Source organism: Rhea pennata, chromosome 2 (assembly GCF_028389875.1).
Source record: "Rhea pennata isolate bPtePen1 chromosome 2, bPtePen1.pri, whole genome shotgun sequence".
NCBI lineage: Eukaryota > Metazoa > Chordata > Aves > Rheiformes > Rheidae > Rhea > Rhea pennata.
The window spans coordinates 99,444,125-99,461,785 of record NC_084664.1 but is presented as its reverse complement, the minus strand read 5'-3'; the positions used below and the strand labels follow the sequence as shown (position 1 = coordinate 99,461,785).

At 44.6% G+C, this 17,661-nt stretch overlaps 1 protein-coding gene across 5 annotated transcripts in view; it reads right to left on the bottom strand.

Annotated features, from left to right (window-relative positions):
- The window catches only part of SLC22A23 (solute carrier family 22 member 23), a 117,682-nt gene extending 102,222 nt beyond the window's left edge, over nt 1–15,460 (bottom strand). For all 5 annotated transcript variants that reach the window (XM_062570020.1, XM_062570021.1, XM_062570022.1 and 2 more), the window contains exon 1: nt 14,939–15,460. In XM_062570020.1, the coding sequence (XP_062426004.1) occupies nt 14,939–15,460 (522 nt within the window). The remainder of the gene's footprint in view (nt 1–14,938) is intronic.
- Nucleotides 15,461–17,661: the final 2,201 nt, after the last annotated feature.

Here is a 17,661-nt window from a genome sequence, read left to right as displayed (position 1 = left end):
GCCTAAAATGCACCCACTCCTTTTTGTAAGTCATCGGTAAACCTCTTCTTTGTTTGTTTTTAAAGCTATGGACCAAATCTGCAGCTGCTGTGAAAATGATGAACAGGTACCTCTGTGCAAACCATTCATCTGACTATTTCCTGTCTTTGGTTAAATCTTGCCTCGGTAATCAGCCTACTTGAAACACAGTTGGTCTCACAAGTCCACAAAGAAAGTGCAACATGGGTGCTGACAAATACAGGTAGCTCCTGAGGTCCGCTGACTCTTATTTCACCATTTCCACAGTTACAACTTTGGACTTTTTTTTTTTTTTTTTTGAAGTATTTTGCTAGCTTTTTTAGCAGAAACTTTCAGAGAATCTGCCATGATCTAAAACTACTTGCTCAGTAGTAAGAGCTCAAGTGTACTTTAGTTTGTTCTCTATCAGCTGCTACAAACGAGAGAAAGCTCTCCATAAAGCAGTCATCCAAAATAAACATAGAATTTGTTATACAAGACAATGAAAGCTGGGGCAGAATTTCTGTGGGTTTCATCAGGTATTTGACTTGAAAGGAGAACAAGGAGAGGGTTAAAAAGAAAATAGACACACATTCAACAGCTTCGTTTCAGGTTGCATTCAACTCAGATAAAGACTGCATTAACAGGAAAAAAATAAGTATTAAATAAGTAGTAGATTCTGTCCAATCTTTAACATAAGAACAAACTTTATCACACAAGAATTTTGCCATGAATGTGAGCTCCTTCATCCCTCCTCTTACACACCAAAAGCCAAACCCTGAGGATTTTGGTCTCAGTTTAGAACAGCTGGAAATAGAGAACTGTCAAATAGGACGGGTTACACAACATCAGTGCCATCTTTCCACTTACATACGTACACCCCTGCTCTACAGAACTGAAAATACTTGATGCATGCCCACGTGCCATGGGTGCGGCCAGAGCTCCTGCTGCAAACGCAGAGGGTTTCATCCTGCAAACACGGCACTTGGCTTTACTCCATGAAGGAAATCACAGGTGTCCACGTATTTGTAGAACAAAATGCTGGGACAGGCCAAGCTTACAACAAACAACTCAAGCAGCACTCCCAACAAATCTGCACTGGGAGATGGTTCTGGCAGATGCTAGTCAGTAATCCCCTACTGTATCCCAGGGTAAAGGTCAACATGTTACATGCTGGCCAGGCCATTAAACCCTCTCACTCCTCCAGCAGAAGCCCCAGATACCCCGTTTGGGAGTTAACACAACTCCCAGCTGGAAGGAAGGGTGCTGCTAAGTTTACAATGCTCTCTTCTTTTTTCCCCCTGTGTCCTCCATCCAGATCTCTAATGCCAGAAATCTGGCAAAGTGACAGGCTGAGCAATAGTATTGAACTGCTGTGCCTTTAAAAAAAAAAAGTGGAGAGGGAACCTTTAAAGCAAACAAAGGCATTTTCTGGTGGCAGTGCAACAGTGTAGAGATTTTGCCACCTATGAAGGCATGCAATATATCGCAAGTGTTTTTTTTTAATTTTCATGTTGTGACAGCAATTTCTGTCAAAGCTTAAGGAGTCACACCCTAAGAATCCTAATGTTTAATTGATCTCTGAGTCACTCATGCTGTGAGTCACTGTTTCAAACAAGTCAAGATGGAGGACTATTTGAAACACCAGATGTTTTGGAAGACACCTGACAAAAGTTAATGCATCCAAAGAAGTAACTATCCTGTAACTTCTGCACCAGCAGTGAAAACGTGGATAAGGCATCTGCAATGAGCAATGATTCACTCTGAAGTTAAGAAAAGTTTCATGAAAGTAAAATCTGCTGCATGATTGTTATTATAAACAAGTCCTCTTAATTATGGCTCCTACCTTGAAATCAGTCTTCACTTCCAACTACTGAAGCTGTAACACTGTGGCATCTGAACAAAATGAATAGCCCCTGCAAGAAGGTCATAACAAGACGCCTGCCAAGGATTTGGGTTGCCCTGTCTTCATCTTGATTGTACAGAAGAAGGTGCAAGGAAGACCCATCTGTTGTAAGAAGAGCAAAGAGACAGGAGGGAAGGTATTCCTGTCCAGCACTTGCCCAGAGCCTGGCACAACAGCCCAAAGGGGAAGTCCTGCAAGCGCAAGTTGCAGGTTTGCAGCCAGTTTAAGATGATCTACATCCAGACTGCTGTCAAAAGAGAGCAGACCCTTCTCCAAACACTCTTCAGATGGATCATGTCTCCTTGTGCCAAAACACAGAGCAGTCAAAGCAGAGACAAGAGGATCACCCACATGGCTTCCCTGGAAGACCTATGCCAAGGATAGACTGCCCTCCATCCTTCCCCAGCAAGGCAATTCCTTGCCTGCCGTGCTGGGCTTCATGAACTTCATTCTGAGGCCTGTAACATGCCCCACGCGCTGCAGATGGCCTCTCAGCCCTTAGAGAAAAGGCCATTCTTCTGGAGCCCCAGGCCTCTAAACATCACATACCCCACAGCTTACCCCAGCAGCCCCCAAACTGCTCTTAGAGAAAAGCCAGAAGCTCCTGTCTGCATCAAATGGTCATTTTAACCTTTTTTAACTGTTGTAAATGCAAATAAGAATCTATTTTTTTGTCACTCAGGTCCACATATACTGGGTCTCATTCTTTTCCTTCCTGCTTCATCATTTCGTAATCAAATCCTGTCAACTCTCTCTGGACAGCACTAAAATCCACCTTTTCTCTCCATTTCTATATAAATACCTTGTGTAGCGCGAGTTTAAATTTATGATGCCTCCAGATTCTCTCAGAAAAATGTGAGCCACAAAAGGGTTTTTTAAAACAAACTATATTTTTTTAAAAAATGATGTTTTTCATATACTATATATAATGAAAAGTAAGCCTGAAACCGAGTATTTATTGCTGGAGAAAGAGCTCCAAGACAGAAGACTAAACACTACCAACAAGAACAAGAGCAACAACAAAAAGAGTAAAAAAAGTCAGTACTTCTACCATAATATACCTGCCACCAACACCTTTTCTCAGGACCAAACTACCCAAGTACAGTTGCAGTTCCTGGAGACCACTGTAGTTAGACTTCCCTCCAGGCTGCTACAGGAAAATGCTTCTCTCCTTCCTTTCTCAGCCCCCCAAAATGACGATCTGACTGCATTTCTAGTGTTAGAGGAAACATACATGCTCCAGAAAATGATGCATTATATAGTAATGCTCAACTTTATAGAAAATAACTGTGCAATTAAACGCTATTAAAGAGAATGTAGGAGAAGCCTCGCAAAGAGACACACCAGCCCAAGTGCAGCACTTAAAGTTTGGGTGGTTTTACTGATACACATTTCTGAAGGACAGTTGAGGAAGTCCTGGCATACTTTTAATAACATTCCTCCCTGCCATATGACTACACAGCTCAGATGTCTCTGTATCATTTCCTCAGCAGTGACAACAACAGGGCATTTAAAGTAGAAAATCTGATGTTTTAAACTTTAAGGTTTAGGGCAGTGTTGCCTCTTCTTTGGGAGCACAGCTAGGCAAAGGTCCCTCCAGGCCCAAGTATATTTTAAGTATCAATAAACTGTTCTTGAGAACATCTGCCATTTTTGACCACCAATACAAGAAGCACTGCAGTTATGACAACAAAATAAACCTGAGAAGGTTTATTCAGAAAAAGATGCAAAAATAAATTCCTCTTTCTTTGACCAGTCACACTGAAACTCTCTCACCTACTAAAAGATACCTTTCCTACTGACGGGAGGAGGAAATCCACATAAATGCTTCCATTCTTATCAGACACAGCTGACTTACCTGGGCAACACAAGTGTCATTAAAAAAAAAAAAATCCAGCAAATCAGCTATTGAGATTTTTGTTTGTTTTCTTTAAGCAGCCGGTTGAATAAGTCTGCCCCACCTAGATGGGAATGCCGTAACCTAAGGCACGGCAAACACCTGACTTTTAAGCTACTTCCTTTTGTTACAATACTAGACCCTAAGTACTGAACGCATCTAACTTTCTTCAACTTTATCATAAGCAGATGCTTTTGTTGAAGACCTCCAACCAGTGCCCGAGTACTTCGGATTTGTTAAAGATATACAGAAAAATCCTTCTCTAAACAAGTAGATTGGTATTTTGAGCCCACGTTTGCAAGAGTTTTTAATAAGGTAGCAAGAGAGATATTGCTGGTATCACAGTATCACCTTTTGTTCAACCTCTGCCTCCGCCCAGTCCCCAGCAAAGTTGGGGTCCTTACTCCTGTACACTGAAGCTTACTAACTAAACAGACGTGGGGGGTGGGGGGGCGGGTTGTTTTGTTTAGTTTGTCTCACTGATTTTTCTTAAAGCAGGAATAACATTTTCCCCGCATTGCATTCTTAGAAGCCAGTAAACCATTTCAGACCAGGGCAGACACCTAGCAGAGAAAGTTGTAGCCAAAGGAAGTTACTCATGGACAGCGAATACAGAGTGTTATAAATGGAAACTCTAGCTCTAGATATAACTGCCTGGGCCATGTATAATTTTGGTGTAGGGAAAGAAGAAGAAAAACATCCTACTTTTGACTAGTGCCACCGAGCCAAGGGTTTGGGGGATATCAGGAAAGATGGGAGAAGGGGGGGAGAGACAGAGAGAAGAAAAAAGCGTGCAAGTGAGACACATGCTTAGCAGTCTTCCAAGAAAGATATAATTAGATCATGCAGTGCTGTGTGAAAGTAATTTCATGTACCTATGAAAACAGTTTCCAGCCCTGCAAAACAGCACAGGGCTGTACAGCAGCAGACCTCACCAATTTACCTAATGGTTTCTGAAGTTTAACATAGGCTGGCATTGCCAAAATGCATCCTTCCTAGCCATGTTTTCAGATATGCATGACTTGGCTGTGAAATTTCCACATTAATTTTTGAAGTGTACTTTTTTTAGGCCTGGCACTTCAATCTTAAAAATAAAAGGCTGGCTTGGTGCCACGCTGTCACACACCACCACGCGAACATCAAGGTATAAAAGCAGCGCTTCCACACGACGTTTCACAGGCTTCAGCCCAATCATGAAGATGGGAAACCTACAGCACGGGCTGCGCCGCGCTACTCGCGCTCACGGTGGCCGAGACGCATCGCCTGGCGCGCCGATCGCTTCGCGGTAGATTGGCTGCCGCTGCCGCCCCCCCGGGACGACGCTCTCCGCGGGCAGCGCCAAAGGGGGCGCCTGGAGCAGATGGGCTCCCGGAGCGGCTCCCGTCCGCGTGCCCGGGGCCGCGTCTCGCGGGAGAGGGAGGGAAGCGCCGCAGCCGAGTCCCACGCCGATGGGCACGGTGCCGCTGCTCGTTAGACCTGGAGAAAGCGTCGCTCTGCGCCTCGCTCCTCCACTCGACCGCGCGGGTTTGCCTCGCGCTGCAGCAGCGGCGCCTTACCCCATGCCACAGGCTGTTGCAATTAAGGGAGGATTGGGGGGGGGGGGGGGGAGGAGGAGGAGGGTGTTTCTTCTTGGTTTGGTTTGGTTTTTAAGCCCAGATCACTTGCGTCACCTGGTTGAGAACACAGCAAAGCAACCACTGACTGCACCACGACAGCTGAGCGAGTCCCACAACAGACCACTCAACAGCCTGGCAATCGAAAGACAAGCCCAAAACTTTGCAAGCTTGCAAGAAGATACAAAATACAAAACAAACAAACAAACAAAAAAAAAAAAAAAACAAAAAAAAAAAAAAAAGAAAAAGCTTTTGCTTCACAGTCAGTAAACTAACCTGGAAATGTTCTCTCTAACTGAATGACCTTTACTAAACTATTCCCTCAGTCTATGCCATAGGGAAAAAACTCCTCCGACTTATCCACCAAACACATCAGCAAATTCCAAGATGACAAGATGCCGTCTAAAACATCACAAAACTGGAGAAGTTTCATCTATCCTTCAATTTCCCCATTTTAAACAGGAGCAAGTAGCTCTTCCGTGCCCAGCCTCATTCTCATCACAGAGCTGTGTCTTTTCCCCAACAGAGCAGGGAGTAAGGAAGTTTAAGTAAATTATCAGTAACACACTAACAATTAAAATATGATTTGTAAATCACATGACACTTCTGAATACTCAACATTAAGTCAATTTTAACAGAATCCATACAGCACCCACTTCTCCAGCACTTCTTCCTTTTTTCCAGTGGCAGAAGCTCTCTTCACTCTAAGACATTTGATCTTCTCCAGCCTTTGCCTTCCCCAGATTAGGCAACTAACTAGTTTCTCAGCTGAGGTGATCTGCTTCACTTTTTCCAACTCCATAATGTTATCTAACATCAAAGTCTTAGGAGGAAAAAAAAAAAAAATCTTGCAGGCAGCTTTCACCAATGTTATATTTATAGCTTTCCAGAGAAAAGGGAATCTGGATTCCCACCCCCCCTTTCCTTTTTTATACCTCTATGCTGTAATTAAGTATCTTTTTTAAATGTATTCTGATGTTGTTTGGCAGTAAGTGTCACAAAACTGAATTTAAATTTTAATCTTTGCTTTAAGAGCCATGGCTGTTTGCCTCACTGCAGCCATATGAGAAGTCCAGAGGCAGCAATGCCTACCAACAGGAACTGACAGACAGACTGGGGGAAAAAAAGGGGGGGGGGGGGTTCAGTGGCCATCCCTCAGTTTTCAACTGATGCCAGCATTTATTCTCGTAATGTTACTTGCTGGCAGGGCTGGCTTTGTGACCAAAGCAAGCTGAATAGGTTTTCAAATTTACCTAAGTTCTAAGCACCGTAAACAGAAACCATATTTAAAACACTAAAGTTTTAGTTAAATATTAACATTCGCTGTCATGTGATTATCAAAACCAAGCTAACACTTTTAACATTGACATTTTTCAGGCCACCAAAACAATACATGTACAAAATATTATGTATGTACAGCCCTGAAAGGGTTGACACAGCAGGAGTCTAATTTACTCTCTTATTGGGCTTTCTTAAAAATTGGGGGAAAACCTTAAAAATGCCAAACATGGCATAAAGCTCTGAAATGGAGAAGAGAGGAGAAGGGAAAGCAAATCTCTGAGCAAGTGAAACACTTGCTCAAAGCCACCAGAGATAAAAAGATCAAGCACCTTAATTTTAACATGTAATTATTACTGCTGCGACCCTGCCTTCTTGTTATTTGAGGACTACAGTTATTAGAACTCAGAAGAAAAGGAGAGGAAGGCAGAAAAAGAATCTAGAATTAATTCAGAATTAAATAAATATTAAGGGGAAGGGAGAAAGGATGAAAATACTCAACTTGTTCTACAAATCAAAGCAAGACACTGGTCTGTTAAAATCATATTGTTCACACAGACTATGTTTTAAAAAGCCCTGGGAGACTATGCAGGGAGACGGTCTTGTGGTTTGCTATGTATTCCTTACCCTTAAATTTGTAACAAAGTTGTAACAAATTGCAACAGGCTTTGGTCTGGAGGACGAGAGGAGCTTGGATGATTCCTAAACACTTCAGAGCAACAGAAAGACAGCATTTGACATGAAATGAATTCCTCAAGAACTGTTGTAAGTCGAAACATCTTTCAAGAGAATCAGACTAGTCTGTGTTCTTGAAAACATTGTGCAAAAGCAGCTATAATTTATATTCTACTAGATAAGGTTAGTTAACATTTTTCTAGATCTTACAAATAACATTCATTATTCTCTTGAATTCATTACCTGTAGATCTGCAGAGACATCAGAACTACCACTGGAATATATTTACCTATTTAGTCTTTTCTTCTTCTGGGGCTCTCCCTCAAATGTGAGCTGAAGACACACACACACACACACACACAAAAGAAAAAAAAAAGAAAAGAAAAAAAGAAAGAAAGAAAATCCTACACTCCATATTGAATTTTCCTTCCGGGAAGGAAAAAATGAACTTGTGATGGTACAGACAATGACATCATTTAACATAGCACAGGAAGGCATTCAGGTACTGTGGCAGCGAGGACAGTATTACAATGTATGTAGAAAGATGATGAGAACTGTAAAGATGCATGTGACAGAAGCAGGTTAAAGAGATAGAAGTATATGCCTTGCACCACCACTCTCCACAGGAATGAGTCCTGCTTGGTCTCCAGCTCCCTGTAGACTTTAGCTCTTGCTTTGTGTCATCATTTTACAGGCAGAAGCTCCAGCCCTGAATTCACTGGTTGCACCAGACATATCCATTGCGGTCATCCAACCTGCCCACACACAGCGGCACTGATGCGTCTCCAGCCACGTGAGAATATGCTCTCTATATTCCCAATGGGTATGACCTGGCCTGGATGGGTCAGAGCTACTGAACGCGCACATTAATCATCTCTGCTGTCAGGGTGTGGGCCAGAGCTGCTCAAAGCAGAAACTGGTTTTGTTTAATACCTCTGTTACAACATCCATTAGAAGTTCTCCTTGTTCCTCCTTTCTCTTTGTAAACCCTCAAGGTCCTTCCTCCTCCTTATATAGGAGGATAGATAAAAGGTCACCTCTTCTCAAAAGGAAAGTGCAGAAGTCATGATATTGGAGCTAAGCACATGCTTAAAAGTTTGAGACAGGAGCCCAAGAGAAGTTAATGCAAGAATTGAAAACTCAGCCCTGCTACAAAGTTGCAGCATCTTCTTATGGATAAGATTCTCTTACATTTTATACGTTATTACAGAAAGCAGATTCCTTTCCTTTACAGCAATATTTCAGCCTAATTAATTCAACAGTTACTCATGGATAAGCCAGAATCAGCCAGGCTATGCTGCAGAAAAGTAAGAGGATGAAAGAACATGAAAGAGAGTGAGCAAGAAGAATAGTTCCAAGTAGAGACTGTGTAATGTAATATCAGATAGCGCAGAGAGGAAACTAGACAGAAATAGTGGTCTGATGGGGAAAACAAAAGAGAAGGTACACAAAAGCATTAGATTCCTTTCACCATTTTATACATCTAAGAGCTCTCCAGAATTTATTTGGAAAGCGTTAATTTAAAATTTTGCACCATTACTATACCCAAAAGTTTTTAAGTTAAGGAAAATTATGAGTCAAACTGTTCTAGATGTTACTTCATTGGAGGTGGGGGGGGGAAGAGGAAAAAGGAACACAACCATCATTTGCTGGCCTGTAATCCTCATCTTGATGTTACATCAAAATTTCGTCTAAATTAGATGCCTTCTTAAATGCCCATGCCCCCTCTTTGACAATTACTTTAAAGAAGTCATCTTTTATAATCTCACTCTTGTAGCCAGAGTAACAAGAGGTAAAACTGTTAGATCATTGAAGAAATTGCATTTTAGACTGCTTGAACAGTTGGTAAATACACATCATAGCTCAATAATTTCTAACATAACATAGTCAGAATTAGTATATTAAAACTGAATGACTGAGAAGCAGGATATATTAAGGGTTAGAAAAAAAATACACAGACAAAAAAAAACCTCAAGCATTTCAAATACGTCATCCATACAGAAAAATACAACATGGTTTCAAGTACACAGAGATAACAAGGAGGACAACGTGCTCAATACTAAGTTTTAGAAAGCTGAAGATCCTTTGAAGTAGTCTAATTTAGAACTGCCTTCCTGAAGGATTATTATTTGTTCTACAAATACTACAAACTTCATTTATGTTAGGCTGAAATCAGATTCCTGTATCCAAGATACATTATTTTAAAGTTGAAAATAAACATTATAAACTCAATGTACTTTCTCTCTAGTGAAAAAATCCATATCAAATAAAAAACATAACACTGCCTGAATTCTAACATCAATATTGGTCTTACTGCAGCTCTGTTTTCTAGATCAATAGCTTAAAAATATTTCAGCCCCATATACAACACCTCCTTCCAAATGAACAAGTGCAATAGCTAAGCCCCCTGGACAAGTATCTGTAGTCTGGCGAAATCACACTTGTTTAGCTCGAGCATCAACATACAATAATTTACTTTTGGAAATAGAAAACAATTCCACACAACTCTACAACACCTGGAAATGCTGGTACAGTTACCAAAATTGACATCATCTGCACTGTGTCGGAAGCTCATCCGGGAATTTGCACCCTTGTTTCAGGGCGTTGTACGTTAGCACCCTGATAACCAGAACGCTTCATGAACCACGTTTAATTGGTAAGAGCAATTCCCCAAAGAGCCTCCACAGGGCACCGAGTCAGCTCTCTTTGCTTTTTAAAAAGCAGATTTCTCATGCTGAAGCCTGGGAGCATTCAGATTGGCAACCAATGACTCCATTACGTTACCCACAGAGCGAAGACACAAAGTTTGAAGGCGCATCTCCCTCCACAGCTGAGGAAGCCATAGAATTAATAGCAGTAGGGCACATGATATACTAGCTTTGACCTTACCACTTCTAACCCAGCTACTGTACTGTGCACAGTAACTCAGGGTTTTAATATATTTGGGACTAAGCATAAAAAAGTAAGGCAGGAACCAATATGGACAAGACAAATCCTGGCAGCTGCTGGAAAGAAGAGAAGGATTAGTATATTCTATCAAGTTTCTGGAGTCTTTTCTCAGAGACCAGCTAACCACAGGATATGCAGGAAAGATTCAGAAACTCCTCCCATTTGTGCCTGGGAAGGGTGGCACAGCTGTTAGCCTAGCAAGCACTTTGTCAGAGTGATCCATTTGCAATAATTAATAAGTATACTCTGAAAACACACTTGGATATTGAAATGCACCCATGCTCTATCCCAAGAAACACCACCCTGCACGATTTGTCACCACTTTATCAGACAGAGGTTTGTTTGTTGTAGTGTTTGCAGTAACCTGCTGGTACCTGCGATAATCTCGCAAGACAACACCATAGACGCCACTGCACAGAGCCATCTCACCTCATTAACCCATCAGGAAATCCACATTAAAAATAATAGTAATAATAACAAATGTATTTAAAAAACAGAGTTTCCTGTCAGGTTTGCAAGCAGGATCAGCTCAAGACATGGCCAGAAAAAAGCCAGGACCGCCTTAAAAAAAAGGTAATGTAGGCTGGTAGGGCACAAGTATCCCCTTGCAGGGGCAAACAGTATCACATCACAGCTTGAACTAGTCCAGCTTCACTCCACAACAGAACTGGCCTGTGCTCACTGCCCAGCAGCACTGCCTGGGTTTTTCTCCCAAATCAATGCTCTTCTTTATCAGGTGGGACTCTTTGCTACAAAGAACAAATGAGAAAGATCGAACCTGTGGCAAATAGGTAAAATCTTGGCATGTTACTGGGGAAAGAAGATGACTCAACCCAAATCAAGTGGGAAGTTAAGAGCCAAGAGGAACAGCATTGCAGCAAAATAAAGCATCTGGAGCAGAAAAGCAGCCACAACAGGAATTCCCTTGTGACGAGACATAAAATATTATATAATAACTGTTCTGAGTGATTAAAAACAGCCTTCAACTAACCACTTCTCTCTACCTCACCTCCTAGAGGGGGAGTGATCTGGAAGGCAGGAAACTTGCATGGAGGGGGGAATGCTGTGCCATCATTTGCTACAGTTTAATCAAGTCTCAGTTGTTGCCCTTCGTCAGCTTTTGGCATCCATTAGACAAATTCGCATGCAGAAGAACAAACAGCCCCATCACACAACACAATTGAACACGGTGGACAGGTCATCCTCGTAATGCAGTATATCGACCACAAGCACTCCTTAAACTGAGAGCTTCTGTGGAAACTTTGCCCCAAGATTACAGATGACTTTGCAGATGGTTAGAAGATCCCGGCAAGAAAGAGGTTAGCAAGAGAGTTTAAGAAGTCTCTGCTAAATACACAGTACAACCTCCTGCTAGGTTTCACAGACATTTAGTTGTGTGTATGCTGCATTTTGTGTTAATGCTAAGAATTTATGCGAACCATCACTGAGCAAATGGGAAAAACGAGACCTTGGGTTTCCCCTTTGCAAAAATGAAGAGTAATTCTCAGTATCCTTCCTTTGGACAGATGTACCATACCAAGGGCAAATTTTGTTACTAGCCTTTTGCCTGAAGGGTAGTTCAGGATACACAGCTAGCAAATGATGCACACTCACTCTGTTTATAGTGATATGATAATGGTGACATGAAAATCCTAAAAGAAACATTTAGCAGTGTGAAAGCCTTCAAGTGAATTGTCGCAGAGGAAGATATTTAAATTCAAACCAAGCTAAAGTCCAAGATTTATGTACCAAGTCAGGACATTAGCTCAGATCTGTGATTTAATATGGCCACTGGAATTCCTGTGGTTAAATTATGCATCTGACCTCTTCACTATATGTATTTCAACAGTCTTAAATAATAAGCAGTATGTTCTTTATTACCATTTCCAGTTCTAATGACTGGCAGGGCTATAAAAAGCAACATTCCCAATGACTCAGGCAGGGAGGTCAGGATAATGGCAGCGCTTAGCAAGGCAATGCCACTCTTCATGACACGTGCAAGGCCACCTTTGGCTCCAGCAAAGACTCAAAGAGAAGCAGGGATAAACAAACCGCAGAGCAGGCTGGAAATGGCAAGATCTCCACTCCATGAATCCCCAGCATGACACAGGTTAGAAGAAAAAAAGGCATAAGGGAAGGGAAAGCTAAAGAGACAGAAAGACAACATCTGATGAAGGGTAGCATTAAGAGAAGCTACAGAGACAACAAAACTCATCATAGTTTATGGACAGCTACCTGCTTTTGAGGGGCAGAAGATAGCAACATCTCATGCAGGAAATAAACTCTGCACTAAATCAGAAACGATAAAAAAATTCTCGTTTTAAGACAAAAAGAAAAAAGCAACAGAACATTCATCAGTGTCTAGCTTGGACCGCAGAAGATGCGAACAAGGGTACTTACTGGCCAAGCAAAAGTGCATTTTTTATTAATATACTTTTGGCTCTCCATGATATTTCAGTATAACCCTTGGCTACTACAAAGATGAGTATATATTAGACTAAGATAGATTTAATAAAATTTTTTAGAAAGATGAGAACATTGCATAATGTGTTACAGAAACAAATCTATTTTTGAGAGGAGTTAAGGGAAGTCTGAACATCCAGTTTTCTGAATTCATCAGTGCAGCTCTTTTTCACAAAGGACAGTGGGAGGCATATAAGAGTAAGCAGTTACGAGAGAACTGTTCCTGCAATATCAGAAATTCTAGTGGTTTGTAGGAAAAGATTACTGAATTAAGCTAGATTGATGCTCTGTTTGGTTTTTTTCCTCTATTTCTTCATTAGGATAAAAACAGACAGCATACCCACCCCAAAAACAACAACAAAACAAAAAACCAAACAAATTAAGGAGAAATCCTGACCCTGAGAAAACAACCTAATTATAATTATATGGAATTACAGATCGAAGAGAAAGAGTTGCCAAGGTTTTGGAAGCAAACATACACAAAAAATAAGAACTCTACACTAAAAATATAGTCTGAAAGGATGATTATTATTTTTAATACAAAAGACAACTGCAGAGACCACAGCTGTTTATTTATCCACTAAAATTGATCTGCCCTTTACTGCAAGTTCTTCCAAGGAAGACTTTTTAATTAAAAAGAAAAAGAAACATAACTATAACATGCAAGATAGCAAACTAGATCTCTCTTGACCTTTTATGTGTAACTTGATGATGACCTTCAAAAGACTCAACATTTCAAAAAAATTTTACAGTTTATACTAAAAAGAAATATTTCAAAACCATTTTCTCCTGCTTGCATCATCAGTGTTAAGCCCTAAAACATAAGGATAGCTGTCTGTAGTTACAAGAAAATCTGCTTCTCTTAAATGTCAAATTTCATTATGCACTTTGACATCACAAACCATCAGAAGTCCTCCATGTGCTTGCCTTTTTTGCACAGAAGAGGTGTAAGTGGGGTTTTTAAATTCATTCTGGCTTCATGGTTTTGGAGAATTTCCTTTGCATTCCCCCCCCCCCCCAACTGGTTCCTATGCTTTCAAAGGACACAAAGAAAAATTTAAATAATTTTCAATAACTATGCGTGCTGGTTGACCAAGGCACAATCATGCACAATCAATCTGATTGTTGCTGCATTTCTTTTTCCCAACCATGTAAGCACAGTTAATCCAAAACATTGCTCCCAGGCAGGAACTAATTTTTGCTGAGCTTGGGGGTTTGAGATTAAGGGAACTACTTTCACGCTGTAACATTTTCATTTTAGATTTCCAAGAGCTACAGTTGCTGGTTAACACAGATGAGGCCCATACGCAGACAGCATGGCTTTCACATGGCTGCTAGCAGGGAGCACCAAAACCTCTCAGGTGAAAAGACAAGGCATCAGCAAAAACAGTAACAGCAGACAGCAGTGCAGCCATCTTCACCAGAAATTTTCCACCTTTCCCTTATATTATGAAATAGAAAGCAGAGCAGCGGGTACTTTCTGTGTCTGAAGAAGTACAACTTGTGTAAGAAAATTATTCTTTTACTACTTGACTGAAAGCACTATCAAGGACACATGTATAACAAGAAGAATCAAGCAGAACTTTATCTGGTTTTCCCCAACAGTGAGGATCTCATGAGCTTTCCCAAAAAGTCAACCTGATTCTTGGTTTGTACAACAGCTTCAGCATACTTGTACAGCAAGGAGCAATACAACAACTTCAGCTTCCTCTAAGATTCTTTTCTCACACTGATTTGCAAGCCCTGCATGCACCCACATCATCCGTTCACGGGACACATGCCTGGGGGGCTACCAAAGAGAGACCCCTTTCCCAGAGCTGCTGTGACAGCTGTTATTCGTAGGATCACAGACAGCTACTAAGGACCTCCTGTTGGGACACAACTCTACAGCACAGCACTGCAACCAGCATCCAGGTACAAATACTTGGGGGAGGCCTGGTGCCACAACAGGGAGAGAAGCGGGAATTACTCCAGGCTGGAAGGCAACTCACGGAGCCCACAATGGGCCTCGCATTGCCGTCGGGCCGCAGAAGGACATCCACACAGGGGTGCCTCTCTCCCTTCTGCCCAGGGGCAGTGGGCCCCAAAGAGGCTGTGGTATTGGGGAGGGGGACGACTGGACGGGGGAGGAGGAGGGCAAAACAAGAATGCATTTCTCACCTTGCTGACGACGTTTTGCACGAGGCCGGCTCTGATGCGGTAGTGCCACTCGTGGCACTCGCACTCGCTGGCGTTGCCCCCCGCGGGCGTGGGCAGCACCAGCGGGGGGAAGAGGCTGCCGTTGCCGCTGTGGTTGGTGGGGCCCGGCGCCAGGGAGCTGCTCCAGTTGCCCTGCCCGTCCGCCTCCCGGCACCAGAAGTCCGGCTGGTCCAGGAGGAAGGAGTCCGAGAACTTGCTGAAGCCAATGAAGAGGGCCGGGATCCAGGTGAGCAGCACCAAGGTCCGCTGGTACCCGCCGCCCAGGCCCCCGAGGAAGGGCAGCACCGAGCCGTCGTAGTCGAGGAGCAGCGGGCTGCAGGCGGCGGCCGGCGGCAGCGCCTGGATCTCGGCGGCAGCGGCGGCCCCGGCGGGCGGCCCCGACGGGGCGGCGGCGGCGCCCGCCGGCACCGAGCCGTTCTCCTCCGGCGGCGGCGGCGGCGGGCGGCCCCCGCCGCCCGCCTCGCGTCGCCGGTCTATCGCCATGCAGCCTGCCGGGGAGCCTCACATAGGGAGGGAGGGAGGGAGGGAAGAAGGGACGGAGGCGGGCGCTGGCGGCCGGAGAGGGGGCGCCTCCGGCTACTGGCGGCCGCGGCGCTTGGCGCGATTCAAACCGGAGGGCAGCTTTTCCCTGCCTCCTGCTCCCCTCTCGCCGCGCTCACCTTGCAGCACAGGCTCGCGGTGCGCGGCTGCCAGCCGGACCCGGCAGGAGGCGGATGGGGGAGGGAAGGAGAGGGGCGCAGAAAGGGGGAGGCACCGAGCAAGCCCCTCACTCGCTCGCTCCCCCCGCGCCGTGCGACCACGAAGCGCTGCAGCTGCCGGCGGTGTCCCCCCCACCTCCTTGCCTGTGCGTCAAGCTGCACTCATCGCAGCTCACCCTTCCCCCTTCGAGAGGCACCGCCGAAAATAAAAGGAAGGATCCAGCCGGGTCCGAGCATGCAATGGGCCAAAGGACAGGGAGGGAAAGAGAGAGGAAAAAAAAAAAAAAAAAAAAAAAAAAAAAAAAAGAAGGAAAGAAAGAAAGAAAAACCACCCTACAAAGCAAACCCTGCAACAACAAACCAAGCAGAACCGGTGCAGCAAGGCTCTACGAACACGCCTCCTCTCCCGCTTCGGTGAGGAGGAGGGAGGAGAGGAAAGGCAAAGAAAGGAGGAGAAGAAAATAACAGCTCCTGATGCGGCTTCCCAGCTTCAAGCCCAGCTAAGGGTGCCCTGCCGGAGACGGCAGCGGCGGTGGTGGCGGCGGCGGCGGCAGCCCCCGGCACCCCCCTGACGGCCCCTGGCAGCCCCCCGCCGCGCACATCTGGCTCCGCCAGCGGGGGCGGCCCCGCCGGCCCCTCCGCGGCCCGGGCTGCGGGCAGCGCCGCGGGGCCCCGCCGCCGCCGTGAGCCTCCTGCGGCAGCGGCAGCCGCGCTCGCCCCGCCGCCGGCCGCACGTACCGCCGGGGGGCGGGCAACTCCACAGCCCCGTCCCCGCCCGAGCCTCCCGGCAGCCCCCACCTGCAAGCCCGGCAGCACCGCCCCCCGCTCCGCCCCCGCGGTGCCGGGCGGCCGCACCTGCTCCCGGCCCGGCCCGCTCCGCGCCGCCCCCGCGGCAGCCCGAGCCAGGTGTCGGGTGTTTCGGTATCAATTATTTACGCGGTACCCGATCAATAATGTAAGATAGCTGCAGTCGGGCTGGGCTGGAGGAGCCAATCCGCAAGCGCGCCCCGGGCGGCTGGAGCGGGCGGAGCGCTGACCTGGAGGGGTGCTGACCTGGAGGGGTGCTGACCTGGAGGGGTGCTGACCTGGAGGGGTGCAAGGGCAGAGGCGGCCGGGGCATCCCTGAGAGCCGGAGCGGGGGCCTCATTGCACTCGGGTTAACGAATTACTCTGCGCCCTGAAAAATCGTGTTAACGCCGCGCATTAATTGTGAAATAAACAATAATTACTTGCCCTGATTAATGACTATGCTGCTTACTTGTACTTCCCTCTGCTAAAAAACAAGATTAATCAGCTTTGGGTTTTTTTTATCCTGTTTTTGCAATTTCATACTCCTTAAATGTGTCCAGTTGCCTAGTTAAATGCCTGGTATATTTATGTACAAGACTAAGGTTTTAATTTACTTTAAGAAAAAAAAATTTTTTTGAACTTGTTGTTATGTTAAACTAAATTTTATTTCAGCGTGTAAGTGCCTTAGACTATTTCATCATGAACCTCAGCCAATGCATTACTGAACTAAACAGTTGTGTTTTTCTTTGGAAGCAGGGAATTAGAGAGAACAGATCAATATACACATGAACATGATCAGTAAACAGAAAATATTTGTGTGTGTGTTAGTATGGGATTGGGGTCATTGCTAAATATAAAAGCAAAAGCAAATTATCAGTGGCCTTTTATTTACTTAAAACACCCTCTCTGTAGCAAGTTCGTGTACACCATTATCTGCTTGGACCTCCCCTGTTGCTTCTTTTCTTAGGCAGGACACCAAAAAGCTTTCCCCTGTGCTGGTGGCTCTGGCTCTCTTGTGTGGCCTCCAGGCCTCCTGCTATTCCCTTCACGTCTCCTGTGAGTAAGTCCCTCCACTCACAGACCACTTTAACTGGCAGAAAGCTAGGGATGAGAGGAACTCCTGGAGGTCACCTTGTCCATCTCCCCTCACCCCACTGAGATTATCGATTTCCATCATTCCTGACAGAAATTTGTCCA